This window comes from Diabrotica undecimpunctata, chromosome 1 (genome assembly GCF_040954645.1).
Source record: "Diabrotica undecimpunctata isolate CICGRU chromosome 1, icDiaUnde3, whole genome shotgun sequence".
In the NCBI taxonomy this organism is placed as follows: Eukaryota; Metazoa; Arthropoda; class Insecta; order Coleoptera; family Chrysomelidae; genus Diabrotica; species Diabrotica undecimpunctata.
In genome coordinates, this window is record NC_092803.1 from 199964865 (window position 1) to 199985221 (window position 20357).

Genomic DNA, 20357 nt, shown 5'->3' on the forward strand with positions numbered 1-20357 from the left:
CTGAAAAAGAAACAAGAAAGCCGATAATCTTGGATAACTTAAGAAATACTGGAAATCATAGAACAAAGAAGAAAATATAGAAACAAAAACCTAGATAAATACAGCGAAAAACATGAATTAATAAGGAACAGTAGAGGTTGGGATACTTGGGCGTGGAAAAATTTTTCGGACCGTGGGAAAAAGAGGATGCCCCTTCAATAGGAACGAACCAGTGACGTCACAAGATGGCGGCTTTTAACTGTAATGTCAACTTTTATTTCTTTCTCGTCTGTCAACTGTCAATTCGTCTTCTCGTCTGGTAGATATCACGTCTTCTTTTCGACTATACTTTCGACAAAAAGACACTATGACGCATCATCTTTCCGTCTAACACTTCTTGTAATATACCTAGTGTACTCAAAAACTCAAAACAATTCATGTTGTATAGAGGATAGTTGCGAGGTGTCGCTGAAAAGGATTTTAGTGAATAGAATGAAACGATATAGAAAAATCAGCGGGCATTACATCACAATGCAGCAATTTTAAGGATGGGGTAAGCAACAATATTAGAGATGGAGGATAAGCAAAATTAGGAAAAGAAAAGATGCTAAGGAAAAGTGGATGATCAAAACATGTATTGAAATTGAGAAATGTAGGTATTGCAGAAAAAACACGATTATTATATAATTTAGATAAAAAAGTTGAGAATTATCTGGTACAGTGGGGGCTGGTCCCATAAGGCAGGTGAGGCAGTGCCTCATCAGTATATCAATTGAGTATTTACGTTGTTTCATTATTGCATCATAAATTCTTTAAATGCAATTTACTTGTTGAATTTTGCTAAATAACTTTATTTTTGCGACAAAAAAATAAAACTAGGTACGGATCTGACGCCTTATCTTTGTAATTAAGCGTTCTTCATAATCTACCGGCCGGATACTCTCCATCTCATTCTCATTCTCTAAAGTTATTTTCCTTGTCTAGCATATTACTAAATTTAAATCGTAAACTAGCATTTACTCTACTAAAGATCTAAATCCGCAATGAGGAATTTGATCAACAATGGAGCAATCAAGAGCAGCCTTTTTGAAGATGAGGAAATTTCTGGGTAACCAAAAACTCAATCAGCAAATCTGAAATCGAATGGTAAAATTTTATACCCACTCTATTCACTTTATGGTGCCGAATCTTGTGATAAAAGATGTAAGAAGAGCTTGTGAGATGTGGCTTTTTAGGAGAATTTTGAAAATATCATGAACGGACCATATAACGAACGGAATAGTGTTGCATAGAATAGGAAGAGACAAAGAACTTTTAACCACCGTTAAAATGGAAAAGACAGCATATTTGGGGCATATATCTAGAAATGATTAGTACGAGTTTTGCAGCTGATTAGAAAGAGTAAAATCGAAAGAAAAAGGGGTTATCGTAGACAACAAATATCCTGGCTCAAAAACATTCGCGACTACACCAGGATAAACAAACAGATGCTTAAAAACACAGAAGATAGAGACGAATTTGCAGTGGTTGTAGCCAACCTGCATTACTAAAGTCGGTACAAGAAAAAGAAGAAGAATCTTTATTCCAGCTGTTGGAGTTGTCTTGTCTTAATCGTTTCAGTCATTATTGACTTGAATTATGTATTGTAAATTTGCTTATTTCTAAAGTCTGTTTTACAGCTTGCAATTATACCAAGACGCAAGAAAGTTGTTTAAAGGCATGCGCAGTATGTCGTCAGCTGATTATTTCCTGCAACTTCTTGCAATTACGCGATAATCGGTTTGGTGCCATTTTTTCTGCAAGTTTTCATGCAACTCTAAGATAATTTGTAGGAAGGTTGATTTGTCCACAATGCCAATGGTCTTCCATTGGATACACCATCTTCGTTCTCGGCGTTCTAAATTAGTAACTAAAAGACTGGCTGCAGCAATAACAATAATACTAACGGTTTATATTTGGCTATTTTTAATAGCCTTGGCATTTTAAAATTTACTAGATAGATATATTTAGAGAGGTGGCCTTTTGGCCTATTCCACTGCGACCTTTTCAGATCTATTGTGGTCCTCTGGTCCTAGATAACATTCTCTAGCCTGACCCTTTTTAAAAAGTCTTATAGCTTCGAGACTGTACCTTCCATGTAGCTATTTTCCGGTGGATTTTCTTCTCCTAATGCAAAGAACCGCACATTTGACTGTCACACTGACATATAATGTGCTCTGTTGTTTCTTCTTCGAGGTGATAGAATCTGCACAGGTCATCATCTGATAATTCCATCAGCTTCAAGTGCCTATTCAGCTTACAGTGCCCTGTTAGAAGACCTACTATGGCTTTAACTATTTTCCTGTCTTTGCTTATTAGGTCTGCTGTAAATTTTGGCGAATGTTCTGTAATGAACTGTTTCGCCTGTCCTTGTCCTGGTAAATTCCTCCACCATTCCAGAGATTTGTGAGCTACCCACTTCCTTGCAGCCATTTTTGTTACTGTCTTTGCAACGTCGCAGAAGGGTTCCGGTCCAATGAATGGCATTGATGAGCCTTGTTTGGCTATTTCATCTGCTTTTTCATTGCGCTTATGACCCTCGTGCCACGATACCCTGGTTACCGTAATCTTGCTACGGTCTCCTAGTTTATTTAGGGCACACACACAATCCCATACTAGCTTAGAATTGACCTCTACAGAATTGAGTGCCTTAAGCGCTGCCTGACTATCTGTGAAGATGGCAACTGAACAGAACGTTCTTTCCTGCCTTTCTATTTCTTCCACGCAGTGATGGATTGCCGTTAGTTCCGCTTGGAAAACTGTCACATCCTTAGATAGACTTACCGGGAAATGTATCCCTTAATTTGTCCCTACTATGCCGGCTCCCACATCCTCCGATGTTTTTGAGAAATCCGTGTACCAGGTAAAAGCAGCTTGTATGGATACACCTTCATTCCAGTCTTCCCTGCCTGGTATCTTTTACTAAAATTTACTAAATTTACTAAATAGTGTTAAATAAACAGCAATAACTAATTAACAAAAAAAAAGTTTAAAAGTTAGGCAAAGGGTAAAAATGTCAACATTAATTGCATTGCAAGCGGAAATGCAATGCAGTAAAATCGCACATAAATAGACTTGCATGAAAGTTAGTCATACAAGAAATTGCAACAAGTTTTCTTGCGAGCCGTAACGCGGTCTTAAACAACTTTATATTAAGAATTATTGTTACATATTATAAAAATGTTTTTTTAATAACATTCTTATATGCACCTATATAATTTTTTAGGAATCTACATTTTATTTAACCCTTGGTGTGTTCAGGACCAGGTATATTTAAAATCAAGCGAGTGGAGAGAAGAAGCTGTTCTTAACGATACGGGATTAATATGGAGAGGAACCTACAACAGGTTACGTCCAGTTATTTGGAAATACGACCAGTTTGACAAAGATATATTAGAATGTTCCTTATACTTAGTAAACATAGTAGGAAAGACTAAAGTTAGACAACGATCTGATCCTGTAATGACCACTAGGTAATGAATTGATTAGTATATATTCGTTCTATATTTTTTTATTTCGAATTAACTTGTCTCGACATATTTGATCATTGACACGACAGCAAAGGTGTATAATAGAACCTACAGAGTTATGATACAGAGTGTACAAGTGGCCTGGTAGTGTTAACATTCTGTAAGGATGTGCTTGACGGTAATAGGAATATCGTTACAGTAGGAGCATAACTGTTGGTCTGTAGGAGGACATAAGATGACCGTGTGTCAAACGTGCGTATCCTATCCTCAATCTTCGTATTGCTATCTTCTCTTTTCTGTTCAGGGATGCTAGGGATAAATAGCTGTTAACGTTATATTGTATTTCTCTGAGCTTTGTATCTTTGGTGATTCAAAGTTCCTGCCACTTGCCTTGGATATTCCTTTTAAATTTTGATTTCATATCTTCTTGGAGCTGTATGTTGTAGATGGGTAAATTGGATGTAAATGCTTCTTTTGCAGCGCTGTCAGCCATCTCATTTCCTTGGATGCCGATATGAGAAGGCACTCATATTATTCTCTCGGAAAGTGTGGACATGGACCGATTCTAGTATTTTTTGCACTAAGTGATGTTGATTAAAAATATTTTCTAACGAATGAATTGCGGATAAGGAATCAAAGCACAGAGCTACACTTTTATGATTGTCAAAAGGAAACTCGAGAGCTTTTGAAATACTGAAGAGTTCTCCTGGAAAACAGCCAACTCCATCTGCGTTTCGGAATGCATCGGTATAAAGCACCTTATCATAGTGGGATGTATTCACAATATCCTTGAAAGCTTGTCAAAAGATGATATTATTTGTTTGCTACTCCGAAGGTAAAGAAGGAGTTTATGAGATTCACAAGAGAAAACAAACGACTATCTTGCTATTATAGATTTGGTTTTTAGCTTAACAATTTAATTGTTTGGTAACTTAAAAAAGAAATAATAAATATTTCTTGTATTTGATCATTGTTTATTCAATATTTAACAACAAAGTAATCATAGCCAGAATGATCGCCAACGTTTGGAACGGACAGGCATAGACAGGCTAAGAAGAAGAATCAATATTTTTAACACGTTTCATTGTGTACTACCTTATGATTCAAACTGTACCACCGGTGCTATAATAATTATCAAATTTTATAAACAAATGTACACAGATAACAGAACTCTAAATGGAGACTTTTTCGAAGATTGCATTCCGATGTTAGAGTATAGAGTACATTTCCTAAAAAATGTGTCATTGTGCACCAGTCTCCCCTAAGCAAAATATCGAAAAATGGCATTTTTTACACTAAATTGTTAATAATTAAAAAACGCCAAAGTCTCTACAAAAAAAAAGAAATAGGTTTTCTTTATATAGGCCTATAATAACTATAAAAATGTTCAGATACCTGGATTTATCACAGTCCCGGCAGAAATCTTATTTCCCCGAGCTAATAGTGTGCAGAGTGTATGGCTACTGTAAAAATCGTAGCGGGTGGGTACTTTTCACGATCTTGGTGGAAACAGACCTACTTCAGGGATTAGCGACCCTGCCCACGCTAGCTCATGATATTCCACCATCCCACACCGTGGAATCTCATGTCCCATAACCTTTATCCTACACCCTTCATATGTATCCCTCCTAGTCCTCAACCCTGGTGAAGGGCAGCAGCGATCACCAGTACCAACACAAGGCGCAAAAGAAATTATCTTGGACCGGCTTGTTATTGGAATTCCACAGGCATGACTAGGACAGTTTGAATGGCTGTGGTACTGCGGTGTTGAAAGTAACGGGATACCACAACACTATCTTTTCCCCAGGATAACTCATCTCATTATGGCAGAACAAAACAAAACAATGGCCCTCAGTCCCGGGCAGGCCTTAGATGGTCAGAGGGTGCGAAGAATCTCCCGGTGCCAAATAGATGATATCCAACGAATTTCAACATGGAATGTTAATAGTCTTTACGAACCAGGAAAACTACACAACCTTATAAAGGAAATGAATCGACTGAAAATAAATATAATGGGAGTCAGTGAAGTCCGATGGACTGGATCTGGACAGTTTACGAAAGATAAAATTACTATGTATTACTCGTGTAGTGACCCAACAGATAGACATCACCGACATGGAGTGGCTATTGCTCTTGATAGGAAGACCAGTAAATCGGTGACAGATTTTGTTCCAATTTCCGAACGAGTCATGTTGATCAAAATGACAGGCAAACCAGTAAACATAAATGTGACACAAGCATATGCACCAACAGCAGATAAGTCAGAAGAAGAAATAACTAAGTTCTATAAAGATCTGGAAAAAGCAATAAGACTAACAAAGAAAGAGGACATAAACATAATAATGGGCGACTTTAACGCCAAGGTGGGTAAAGGAAGATATGAAGACATAATTGGAGAGTACGGCCTTGGAGTTAGAAATGAAAGAGGCGACCTGCTGTGTGAATTCTGCCAGGAGAACGGTTTTGTCGTCATGAACACATGGTTTCAGCTCCCACCTCGTAAGTTATATACTTGGAAATCACCAGCAGACCGTCCAAATCGAATAATTAGAAACCAAATTGACTACGTTTTAATAAACAGAAGATTTCGTAACGCTATCAAAAGAATCGCAGCATATCCAGGTGCTGATATTGCATCCGATCATAATCCGCTAATAGCAGATGTGAGGTTAAAACTAGCAAAAATTAAGAGAACAAATACAAACACCAGTACGCCTATAAATACAAGAGAACTGATGAGAGACGAAAATCTGAAGAAGAGTTATGCAAATCAAATTAATGAAAGAATGCGAATAATAGAACAAAATGATGATCGAAGAGATAGTCAATGATATTAAAGGAACGATTCTGGCAGTAAACAGGGAAGTTAAAACACAGATCAGGAAGAGAAAGCATAACGAATGGATGACGGACGAAATTATGGATCTAATGGAAAAGCGAAGGCAACATAAACAACAACGTAATCAAGACAAATACAAACAGATACACAAAGAAATTCGCCAGAAAATTAAGAAAGCAAAAGAACGTTGGATGGTGGAAAGGTGCAACGAAATAGAACAATTGCAGGAAAAAGGAGATAGTTTTGGACTACATAAGAAGATCAAAGAAATATCGAATATACACAAAAGCCACCACAGAACAAGAATACGGAACGACAGAAACGAATACATAGAGTCAGAAGAGGAGATAGCAATGGCGTGGAAAGAATACGCAGAAAGACTTTTTAATGACGAAAGACCAACACAACCAACGCGCAAACTTCCTTCCGAAAACTTATCAGGGCCATCAATAATGCGAAGTGAAATAGAATATGCAGTTAGAACCACAAAGATGCATAAAGCAACAGGTCCAGATGAAATTAATATAGAAGCAATAAAACTACTAGACGAGGAGAATATCGAAATCTTGGTAAAGCTGTTCAATAGAATTTATGATACTGGTTACATTCCGCGAGAATGGCTGCAGTCATCCTTTGTGATGATCCCAAAAACAGCTAATGCTACAAAATGCAATGAACACCGCTTAATCAGTTTAATGAGTCACTTGCTGAAACTCTTCCTTAGGATATTACACTCAAGAATGTATAAGATACTAGAAGAACTTAGCGGGTCAACACAATTCGGTTTTAAGGGAGGACTAGGAACAAGAGAGGCAATTTTATGTTTGAACACTTTAATACAAAACTGTTTAGATCAACGAAAAGATGTCTACCTCACCTTCATCGACTACGAGAAGGCATTTGACAATGTTAAACATGATATCATGATGGAACTACTACATAGGGCCAACATTGACCAGAAGGAGATCAGAATTATTCAGAATCTATACTGGAACCAAATGGCAAAGGTGAGGATTGATCAAGACCAATATACTGATGAATTTGAAATCCGGAAAGGTGTCCGCCAAGGCTGCATACTCTCTCCGATGCTTTTTAATTTATATGTTGAAAATATATTTGCGGAAGCATTAGAAGACACGGAATTAGGCATTAAGGTGAACGGCATACCAATTAGCAACCTACGCTATGCAGACGACACAGTGATTATAACTGATAAATTGGAAGATCGGCAGTTATTACTTGATAGGGTGAATAGCATAGGTAAAAAATATGGCCTCAAAATCAACATTTTGAAAACGAAATATATGGTCATTAGCAGAAACCCTCCAGAAAACCCGATAATATGCATAGGTGACGATCGCATAAAACGCGTGAAAACTTTTAAATACCTTGGCACCACAATCAATGACCAATCGGATCCACAACAAGAGATAAAAACCCGAATACAAATGGCAAGACAAGCTTTTGTGAAATTCAGACCGCTTCTATGTAATCAAAACCTACATTTCGAAATACGCTACAGAATGGTCAAGTGCTACATATGGTTCATCTTGCTTTATGGCATGGAAACGTGGACTTTGAAAAAAACATCTATCAACAAACTTGAAGCATTTGAAATGTGGTCATTAAGAAGAATGATGCGCATACCTTGGGTGGATAGAGTTCGAAACGATGACGTCCTTAAGAGAGCCGGCGTGGAAAGAGAACTCTTTAAATTAATTAAAAAACGCAAGATTGGTTACCTTGGGCACATATTGAGAGGAGCAAAATATGAAATACCTCAGTTAATCCTACAAGGGAAGATCGAAGGTAGGAGAGGAGCCGGCCGCAAACAATTATCCTGGTTAAGAAATATTAAAGAATGGACAGGAATACACAATACAGGCGAGCTGTGTCACGCCGCCAAGAACAGAATTCTAGTAATGAGATAGTCGCCTACGCACTTTGGTGTATGGCATGTTAAGAAGAAGAAGAAAAATCGTGCGCTTATATACAGTCCTTCTCTCATGTTTAAGTTTCTCAACAACCTAATGATAGTTTCAACCTTAAGTTGTTGAGGCGTATGTGTTGCCATTGCAGTTAAAATTATACTGTCCTCTTTTTACAAAAAAACTAAATTTTTTACGCAAAAACTGGGCAATTATCTAACAGAATAAAAAGATTATTGAAGGCTAGAAACATCCTAACATTTTAAATGGCTTATTTTTATAGTTTTAGAACATTTCTTTTACTCATACTAAGATTTTTTATCAATAAAATATTCCTTCCACAAGTGTTTGTAACTTATTGATTTAAACTTTTTTATTTTTTATTTCTTTATGTAAATTTTTGATTTCATTCCCACAGTTTCTATGCTTTGGAAATGATAAGAACGAAAGAACTAGATAAAAAACAAATGTAGTATGTAGAGAAAAGTAATACTAGGATTGGGTTTGGTATAATTGCTGAGAGAGAAATAAAAAAGAACGTAGACTTCTACAGAAAAGGTACCACAAGGTTCTGCCTTGGTGTCCATACTATACTCAATTTACAACAGCTAATTTCCTAACACCAGAAACAGAAACACACTCACACTACTTTACACAGACGACACTGCTCTTGTAACAACAGCACAAGACGCAGATGCCTGCGAAAGGCACGTCAAAAATCACTTAAATCATGTAGATCGGTATTGCAGAAGATGTAGAGTCTTATCCTAAAAATTTTTAACTCATATTTTTCAGACATCACAACAATAGCGCTATTGCACAATTTTATTCAATAAAAATTGTCTTAAGGCTATAGGGGAACCGACTGCAATTCAGGGAGCAGATCGAGTACTTAGGGGTGGTGTTTACAAAAACACTAAACTGGAGACAAGATCTGATAACTACTGGTAACAGGCTCAGGAAACGAATCTGTCTACTTAATGCTCTATGTGCAAAAATTAGGATGGACGAGTCCTAATGCGGCCCAAGATGCGAAAACCCTTATTCACACATTCAAAACATATATATGGCTCCTAATTGAGTACGAGGACAATATCTACGCCTTGCTCAATCTGTCACAACAGCTGCTATCGTTGGAAAGGAGTATATATATATATATATATATATATATATATATATATATATATATATATATATATATATTCAGGGATTCTACAGTATTCACTGCCTTCCCTCGCTCAACCGTTTCCATTTCTCTCTGTTGTTCCATTCTCCATCGTTTAGGCCTCTCTTACTCATGGCGTCGTCTACTTCGTTCCTCCAGGATTTTCGGGGTCGTCCTCTTTTCCTCCTTCCTATGGGGCTCCATTCGGTTATTCTCTTTATCCATCTGCTGTCGCTAGTTCTTCTTACATGTCCATACCAGTTTAGTCTTTTTTGTTCTATATATGTTATTATGTCTGTTTCTATTGATGTTCTTTGCTTTATTTCGTCATTACTTCTCCTATCCATTCTTGTTACTCTGCAGCATCTTCGCAGGCATTCCATCTTTGTTGCTACTATCTTACTGCTGTTTTTCTTGTTTATGATCCAATTTTCAGCCCCATATGTCATAATACTTCGCACTAATGTTTTATAAATCTGTGTTTTTGTCTTAATATTTAGGTGTCTATCCCACCATACTAAGTTAAGTTGGAAAGGAGTACCTATTCTGCGTAAAGTAAACTACAAATGATACGACCTTCACAACATTCTAATACATCAACTATCGAATATCCCTACCATACTTAAGTGACTCACCTTTCTGTGCAAGAACCGTCAGGGGTCAAAAATTCCGAACCCATTTTCTTCATAAATAAAAAAAAAAATATTTCCTAACAAACAAATTATGACTTAAAAAACTCAAATGTTGGTAAAGTCCGCTACCCTTCAACCACGTCATCAGTTTCGTTTCGTTTAGACATTATTTTTATACAAAATTTCGTACTATTTAAAAGTATCTATATCTAGTCTAGCCCAAGGACTAAAACTGATGCACAGAGACAAACTGAATGTTGTATTTTTATATTTCTAAATATTTTAGAGCTTTAGCTGCAGCAGTTAACTCGCCAGATGATAACGGAGCAATAATGGGAAATTGGTCCACAGACCACAGTGGAGGAACACCTCCGACAAAATGGATAGGCAGCAAAGAGATCTTACAGCAGTATTACAAGAAGAAAAAACCTGTTAAATATGGTCAGTGTTGGGTATTTGCAGGTGTCCTATCAACCGGTAAGATAGAAGTTTCTATTATCTCAAATGTATTAGCAGGTTGGAATTTCACTTTGCGTTTCTCTTCTTCTTCTTTGTCAACCTTGCGTTTGCGTTTACTGCAGGAGAAACAACAATATTTATTATTTTGTTATTTTTTTTTTATTTTATGCAGTAAGTTTTTTGTTGATGCTTTGTATTATTATAGCTTGTCGAGCTCTTGGCATACCTGCTAGAACTGTGACGAATTACTCTTCAGCTCACGATACTCAAAACTCTTTAACGGTGGACTATTTCGTTGATGAAAATGGGTCTTTAATGGAAGAAATGGCGTCGGATTCAGTCTGGAACTTTCATGTTTGGAACGAAGTCTGGATGGATAGACCTGATCTGGGTAGCCATTATGGTGGATGGCAAGCCATCGATGCCACGCCGCAGGAATTAAGTGATGACCAGTATAGATGTGGACCTGCATCTGTGATAGCTGTTAAGCAAGGGGAGGTACTCAGACCGTACGACAGCACATTTTTATTTTCTGAAGTAAACGCTGATAAGGTAATTGGGAATATCTATTTTATTATATACTAATACATTAACATTTGTTATTAATGATTGAGGTGTTAAGTTCATCGATAAAAATATTCTTTCTTTTTAAACTTAGAGTGAAATGGTACAAGTTTAAAATATATTAAGAATGATTTTTTCCAAATGGATTACTACAATTTCTTCCGAACGTTTTCTGTCTTATCAGATCATCACCAGTAGACTTATGCAAATATGCATATTCAAATATAAAGTAAATTCTCATAAATTTATGCTCTTAAGGCTGTTTTATCAGTGCACCAAAACCTAGGGACAGTGTTTTCTCTGTTATTTACCGACAAAATGTCTCGAAATTTGGACACGTTATTTGAAATTATGTTGCCTTTAAACTGATGGTTTTACTTTTTTTATTTTTTTGAAACTTCTGTTGAAAAATTGGAATATACTGTTTAACGTTCTATTATAACCAAACTTTTTACGCCCATCACTCGAAAGAGTTTTTTTTTCTGTAATCGTTGATTTTTGTTTCACCTTTCTGTGTCCAGTAATAATCGAGAAAAGCGTGTTCCAACTTTAAAGAAAATTGCTAAAAAATACTGAAATCTAATAGTGAAACGTGTTACTCATCATTGGCGCTTAGTTTCATCGTTATCGCCTTCGTGACGTCAAATCTCATGAACGTACGGTCAGTTAGTTCGTGTTAAAACTAATTTGAATGGAGAATAATGTATTTGTTTTCATTAAACTACCCGTCGGCCGGCGGCACTGAGTAAAGATGGTCTCGCGTAAGCAGTGTAGAAAAGTAAGTGATACGCCCATTTTAAATCGCAGTATGCTTGGACTGCTAAAACAGCCTTAATAGCGGCGTAACAAACTTCTTTTACACTTGAACTTAAATCATTAACAAGAGAAAATATTGTTCTATATCTTTAAGCTTAGCCCTAAGTTTTAGGGGAGTATAAAATAAGTTTATACCTCTGTAGTTTCCTGGCTGTTTTTATCTCTTTTTTGTTTTAATAGTAGAATTAGTTAGCTCGTTCCCCATTCTTCCGGTATTTTATTGTGTTTTATAATTTTATTAATTCTACACATATTTCTAAACAGACACATTAACACTGAGATAAAGTCAAGAATTTATAAAGCCAGTGTACTACCAATAATGACATATGCCTCAAAAACAAGACCCGACACATCCAAAACGCAAAGGCTATTGGAAACGGCAGAGAAGTCCTTAGAAGAATTAAAGGAAATACGTTGCGAGATCGAAAGAGAAGTGAAGACATTAAAAGAAAATGAATATATAAATGAATGGAATAACTACATAATCAGAATGGAGGAGACCTGTGTCGTCAAAATAGCAAGAGATAAGTCACCAATCGGCAGAAGAAGTATCGGAAGACCGCGCAAAAGATGGAGTGACAACTTTCCATAGAGGTTATGGAACAACAAGCAGAATTGCTTATAAGGAGGAAGAAGAAGAAAAAGAAATTTATTAATTAATGTTGTTAATTGTTTTGTAATTGTTCTGGCATTGTCAATATTTCAGTAATTCGTTTGGTATCCCGTCTCGGTTATAGCGTCGTTTGTTCTTCCTCTGCTTAGAGCTTTTTTAGGTACCTGGTCAATCCACGTATCCTTTTCTACTTGTTTTGGTTATATTAGTTCCTTTACCTCCGTTCTTTGACCTCTTATAAAGCGCCATATTTCCTTTTGCAGATCGTAACAATCATGTTCCATTTCTTTCGAAAAGCGTTCCTAGTGATAATTTTTTATTTTTCTTACAAGTGGATGTGTTTCGTTTCTAATTGTCTTGTAACTATGGTATGCCTCTTGTGTTTTGGTTGACATGTATTTCAGGTAAGCTTTTTTCTTTTCTTTACATTTTTCCTTCACTTCTGTACAAAACTATGGAATTCTTCGCCTTGGGAACGATTTATTTTTATTTATATTTCTTTCACCAAGAACTTCCTTGGCCGAGGCTAAGATATTAGACTGAATGTTTGCCCAGCTTTCTTCGACTCCATCACTTTTTGTGATACATGTGTTTCTGTTTTTTTGGTTATTCTTTTTTGGAATAGGTATCTTGTGGAGTCATCCTGTAAGCTTTTGACTTTTACCTTCGTGTTGTATTCTGGTGTTTTGTTCTCACTGTTAAAACCTAAATGACCTGACGACGCCCCTGTCGTCTTTGGCACCCCTGCGACAGAAGATAAGAAGTCCCCTTACGGCATATTAGTAAGGCATCTGGCTGAAATCAAGTCTCCAGTCGGAAAACAAATTCTGATTCAAGCTTCAAACTTCAAGGCATCAAATTAGCAATATGTACCTATTAATAATATATTTGTAACATTTATTTTTATTTCATTATTACAAACAATTAAGTTTCTTTATTTTTGTACATTTACATTTACATAGATGTAATAAACAGTTTCATTGACGGTCTTGAGTTTGTACTCGTTCATTAACGCACCAATCAGCGCACGGGAAACATCTCCTGACATGAGAAAAATTGTTCATTGGTTGACGCGTTTATTACTATGAAGAGTAATAGTATTCCAGTCATAGTATTACAACCCTGTCATCCAATTACAACTATTATTCTTTGTTGCATTCATTGAAAATTAACACAATTAACATTAGCTGTCACCAATTAAAAAGGTTAATTATTTATTACTATATTAATTATTTATTAATTACATAAATATTAATTAATTAGATCTATCCTTTTTTACAGATCTTTTGGAAATATTCTGGACCAACGCAACCATTAAAACTACTGGACAAAGACACCTATGGCATAGGAAAATTAATCTGCACGAAAGCTCCAGGCGTCTTCGATAGAGAAAATATAACCTATTCGTATAAATACGAGGAAAGTAGCGACGAAGAAAGATCTACAATGTTAAAAGCTTTGCGCCAATCAGAAAATTTATTTTCTAGGTATTACCTTAACGAGGAATTCAATGATGTACACTTTGACTTCAAGCTCATCGACGATATTAAGATCGGGCAGCCGTTTAATGTTATACTCGACATGAAAAACAGAAGTACGACAAAGGAGTATAAGGTGTCTGCTAATATCAGCGTCGAAGTAGTAACCTATACAGGTAAAATAGGAGATAACGTTAAACAGAAGAAGTATAACGTTGTTGTCAAGCCAAAAGAAAGTCAAGAATTGAAGTTATATGTTACTTACGATGATTATGGAAGAAGAGTGATAGATCAGTGCGCATTTAATGTAGTATGCTTAGCGAACATAGAAGATACCAATTTTGAGTATATTGCGCAAGACGATTTTAGAATAAGGAAACCCGATATTAAAATCAAGCTAAAAACAACTCCCATAGAAGAAACTGAAACATACGCCGAGATTTCCGTAGAAAATCCGTTACCAATGGCCTTAAAGAAGGGTGTCTTTACCATAGAAGGACCTGGTATAGAAGGAAAGCTTAAAGTATATGCCAAAGAAAGCGTACCACCAGGAGGTCGTGCTAAAGGAGAGTTTAAATTCACTCCCCCTCGAATAGGAAGGCATACCATAGGTGCCAAATTTGTTTGTAAACAGATGGACGATGTGGACGGTTTCCTTTCGATAATGGTCGAACCAAAAAAAGACGACAATACTTTAGATAATAATATTTAAGTGTTTAATTTGTTTATATGTATATAAATCGTCAGTCAATGGATAACGAGCCTTGATTTTTAACAGTGTTGCATTATTTATCGATATGACTGAAAAACAATCTTGCCTATCTTAATATAACTGAAGGTTTTAGACAGGCTTAGATATTTTAAACTCCAACGGTTCACATAGCATTTGAAATTCATATTTTTCACTTAAGAAACAAATACATACCAACTTCAATCTGCTATCGAAACCGGCTAAATACTAAAAGTGAGATGATTAAACCAATTGTTAATACCCAAAGAAGAAAAAAACTAATAAATTTATCAATCAGAAGTTTTTGTTTTTTTCTTTAATAATTCTACCTCCTCCTCCTTTATCTTTTCTCCTTCGTAAGGATGTAGTGTCGTCATGTAATTTGTTTGACTATTTCTGTCTAATTATCTTTCTCCTGTGCGTGTTGTTTTGCTTCGGAGAACGAGTAACCAGTCATCTCCTTTATTTGGTCCGACCATCGTACTGGAGATCTTCCTCTGGATCTTTTACCCGCTTCGTAACCTTCAACTATCATTCGCTCCATGCCTTCTCTTCTTCTAGTTATATCTCCAAAATATCTCAGTATATTTCGGTTGATAGTTGTGATGAGTCTAGTTTTTATGTTAATGTTTTGTATAAAACTTAAGAGGTCGCTGGTTAAATGATATTAGATAAATAATTATAAAGTAAAAATGCAGTATTTTGTTTGTAAATAAATTAGCGAAAAATAGCAAACACAACTGTAAATAAATTAAGAAATTAACTGGTCTTACTCATTATTGATGTTTGTACAAAGAATATAGACTTACCCTTTGAAATATTGATGTATTTGCAACAGGCTGAAGATTGGGTAGCGGTGAATTACGACTTTCACGACGCTCGGGACGCCGGCCGAGGCTAATAGAGCCAAAAAACTTGGTGTGTTTAGTTCGCTGTCTTGGGATGAAGTCTTGAGATTGCAGGTCAGAAAAGAACCTATTGTATTGTGATTTTGAATGCGATAATTTAAGTTAATTGTGACCGTACACTTGTGTGTATTGGCGACACAAAAAATTACAAAGGAAGTCAAATTCTCCGTACTTAAAACATAATAAATGAGATTGCCAGTTTAGCAATTTTACGAAATAACAGGAAGCAATATTTTTTACCAAAGTCGTTAGAATACAGTATTAAATTAGATAACATTACAGTACCGTAACAGAAAAATATTAAATGTAAAAATATGAAAGAAATAGTACATACTTTCCCAAACAGTTAAGTTCTGCTAGAATTGAGTTATTTGTGCGATGGGTGGTCCATGGTATGCGCAACATTCTACGGTAGACCCACATTTCAAAATGCCATTATACGCTTTAAATCGGCTTTTTTTATTGTCCAAGTTTCTATAGCATAGGTGGCGATAGGACATATCAATGCTCGAACAAGGCGTAATTTTGTGTTTTTTGTGATTTTAGTGTTCTTGCAAATTTTTGAGAATTTGGCTGTTGCCGATCTGGCCATGGTGATGCATCGACGGATCTCGTCTTCGCATCCTCCACTTTTAGTAATAACGGAGCCTAAGTAATTAAATTATTTGACTACTTCATAACCTGCCATGTTTCTTTGGTTATTTTCTGCTTGGTTATTTCTGATTTTATGGACGATCATTAATTTGGTTTTCTGAATATTTATTTTCAAACCATATTTCCTACTCACCGTGGTATTTATAATTTGTTCTAGTTCTTCTGGTGATGACACCAATATAACAGAGTCATCAGCATAACAGATTTTTGATTTTTCTTTCTCCGAATTTATTTTCTCTTTATTATTGTCTGAGTGGTTTTTAGAGAATAGTATTTCGCAATATTGTTTTCACACTCCTGCTGTACCGTCTGAGTTTGTTGTGATATTTTCACTATTATCTTTGATGATCTGTGTCCGCGGTTTGAATTCTCTCGCTAGAATCCTACTTGATTTTTGAGAAAAGTTCTCTAGATTCTTAGATGATAGACACACATATATTTTTAATATATACTAAGTGACATAGAAATCCTAACACCCAGTTTAAATGATTTTATTTTAATAAAATTTTGTATAAGTACTTAATGAAGCATTATAAGTAAATGATTAAAACTTCAAAATGATTGCATTGCTTTAAAGCCCTTTTACCTTTAATAATGTGTGGATGCACACCGATGTGTTACGCATTCTCCAACGCGCCTAGGCATGCTTCTGATTAGGTGGTCAATGTCCTCTTGTGGTATCTCATTCCAGGCAACCACCAACTCATCTCGAAGTGCTTGTAGAGTCTGAGGAGGACGTTGCAAATTGAGCAATCTCCTGCCCATCATATCCCACACGTGCTCAATTGGGGATAACTCGGGAGATCTTGGTGGCCATGCTAACAATGTGACATCATTATGTTGAAAGAAGTCTATTGTGACTCTTGCAATATGTGGTCGGGCATTATCTTGTTGGAAAGTTGGATTTGCCAGGGTGTCAAGATAGGATAAAAGGTGGGGTTCTAGAACTTCTTGGATATAACGCTGCGCGTTCATGTTACCTCTAATGAAGATTAAAGGTGACTTGGAACCATAAGCTATAGCACCCCAAACCATAACTCAAACAGTGTGATGAACATGTCTTTCAACAAAAAACTGTGGATTCCTCCTTTCAACACGTCGTCTTCTAACACTCGCTCGACCATCGTGCATGCCTAAACAAAATCGAGACCCGTCACTAAAGACAATACTGTTCCATTCCTGATTCCAGAGTGACCGTTCTCTGCACCACTAAATTCGATTACAGCGGTGTTCTGGAGTTAAAGGGAGGACCCAGTGTGGTCGGTATGAAAACAGGCCAAAACTTCTCATTCGTCGGTAAACACTTCGCATGCCAATAGGTCTTCCGTGTTCTGCAAACCATTCATTTGCAATGGAGCTGGTAGTGGAGAAACGGTTTCTTAAGGCGAATAATCTTAGGCGGCGATCTTCACGGTCTGTTGTTCTACGGCGGCGTCCAGTGCCCCTTGCTCTTTGCGTACGGCCTTCTTGAAGCCATGCCTTACATCACCTAACCACGGTGTCTACACTTCTTTGCACTCTAACTGCAACTTCCCGAAAAGAAAGTCCAGCTTCCCGAAGTCCCATTATACGGCCCCTATCAAACTCACTAAGTTGACGAAATCGTACAGGTCTCCGTACTCTAGGCATCGTAACCAATCGTAAAGAATGTCAAGAACCACAATCGGCCAAATTTGGATCTTTACGGCTGCTGAAATATTCATTTTCAGATTGTTAGTAAATTTAAAAACAAAAAGTATAAAAACCGGAATCTCCAACTGATAAGGCTAAAACTTTATCACTTGTTTTTTTCAGTAAGATAAATAAAGTACACCAAATTTTATTGAAATAAAATCATTTAAACTGGGTGTTCGGATTTCTATGACACTTATTTTTATATATAATAAAATTATGTATAATTATTTTTGTCCCTTCTGCACAAGTGTTTTATAGTCGTATTTATGATGCATGTCCCTATTTCTTTTTGTTTTGAATTTGATGTGCTGTTTCTAAGTTTTCGTCTTTCTTCTACAGCCATCCAATGTTTTTTTCTAGCTTTTGTCTTTGGGAGTATTGTTAATGGTTTTAGTGATCCATTTCTTTGTGTATTCCCACGTTTTGTCAGGGTCTCCGGTAGTCACTGCTAGGTCAGCTTCTGCTAATGCTTCTCTAAACTTTTCCGGATGTTTTGAAATCAATTTTTGTCTTGTGTTTACGATTGTTTTACTGTGCAACTTTTACTGTGCAACTAATGCGAAATTCTCGTTCTAAAATTTTGTGGTGGAAACCATAGTCTGTAGCTGGTTCTGTCTTCATGTTGATTATTGAGCTCCTCGATCGTTTAGTGACAAGAAAAGAATCTATTCAGGCGAAGACAATATTGATAACCCCCGCGGATGATGTTTAAACATTGTGTTTACTATACTAAGATCCATATCTATGGCAAATTGAAGGAGACGTTCACCTCGTTCATTTCGCTCGCCTAAGCCATGCTCACCTATCCTTACTTTCAAATGGTCATCTATTTAAGTTTTTTCTATTTCCTAATTCTACCTAATGTCTCTATATTTTTCATATAGTAAATATCGTATTTTTCGGACTTTTCTTTTCATTTGCGCTTTTGTTTATTTCTTCCCTTGCTATCATTGCGTTCAATCTACTACTATAATTAGTAGAGGAGAAAGTATTAACATGGAACCCGATTTTGTTTTTCAGTAAAGTTTTTTGGATCAACAAAAATTAAACATCAACTCGTTGTGTGATTAATAACTGATTACATTTTTATTAAGGAATTCAAAGATTAAAGACTGTAATTTTTTAGTATAGGTACGCAGTGTAGACATTAACTGAAAAAAATATTCTTTTTTACTTTTTCACTTTCGCTCGACTTACGTTATTTGTCATAAAATGTATATTTTCAAAATAGGTACCTACAAATAATTATATAAAAACATATCTAAAAATTCAATTGTGAGTGAAGAAATCTCAGTTGCCCGTCATTGACTACATCGTGTATTCATTAGGAATTTGCCCACCAGAGGGCAGGAGATGGAATGATTTTAAACTACTCATTTTTTAATTTAAATAATATTTAAACTAACTCTAGAGCCTTAATTATAGTAAATAAATAGTAAGTTGATTGAATTAATTTATTTTATTTATTGATTTAATTTAATTGGCTAAACTACATAGTGTTTTGCGAAAGAAGTTTCAGAGTTTTCTAAAAGGTGACGCTAGTAGTGAAATATTACATTTTTCTTTACATTTCGAATACGTAAATTTATCCAGTATTAATTTTTTCGTAAAGAAAAGATATAAACATTTCTTGAAAACGAGGTTACAATGTATAAAACTTATTTCATAACGTTAATGAGAATTTTCAGACTATTTTTCACATATTATAGTGACATCTGTGACTCACATTCAATAATACAGTTTATAAGTCGATATTTCTGTTTACCTACCATGCTACGTTTTAAAATGAGATGTTAATGTATTTTTGTAACGTTAATTTTTGATTGAACTTAATAGAGGGCAGTAGTATACACTTTGCATTTTATTAGGAAATTCTGGTAGTTCCGTTATTTAGATTAATTATTGAGCTATCTGTTCTAGTTGCTTTATTAGGAAATGAAATTTAATAACATAAATTTATATTTTTGGCTTAGAATGAAATACTTTAGGCAATGTTGTTCATATTTCAAAAGATTCTCAGTCTCGTTGTTGCTTGATATGTACTTAATCATTATTATCATTATTATACTCGTCATCATCATTGTCGAACATCTTCAATACTAATTTCTGGATATATGCCTTACCAAGGTCTTTTCAGTTTTAATGTTTTCCTTATCTAATACGTTCTGCTAGCTTTAATTATGTAATTTTGTTCCTCATCTTCTTCAGCTTCGTTTCCTCATATTTGAAGGGTACAGGGGAAAAAGAAGGAATGTCACTTTTGTTTAATTTTTCAGGAGAGCATTTTCAAAGTTATAAGACTAATATTAATCATATATTTTGTTACATATGGTAATTTTTTTTAAAAAATCATACGTTTGGTATGTTTACACTGTGGTTTAAAAATTTTCATATAATTTGGATAGCGGT

The 20357-nt window shown here is 35.6% G+C and overlaps 1 protein-coding gene across 1 annotated transcript in view; it reads left to right on the forward strand.

Annotated features, from left to right (window-relative positions):
- Positions 1 to 15012, forward strand: part of LOC140432857 (annulin-like) — a 39284-nt gene extending 24272 nt beyond the window's left edge. Inside the window, exons 4-7 of the mRNA XM_072520996.1 lie at positions 3245 to 3491; positions 10339 to 10529; positions 10717 to 11063; positions 13786 to 15012. Coding sequence (XP_072377097.1) covers positions 3245 to 3491; positions 10339 to 10529; positions 10717 to 11063; positions 13786 to 14694 — 1694 coding nt within the window. The 3' untranslated portion in view covers positions 14695 to 15012. The remainder of the gene's footprint in view (positions 1 to 3244; positions 3492 to 10338; positions 10530 to 10716; positions 11064 to 13785) is intronic.
- Positions 15013 to 20357: the final 5345 nt, after the last annotated feature.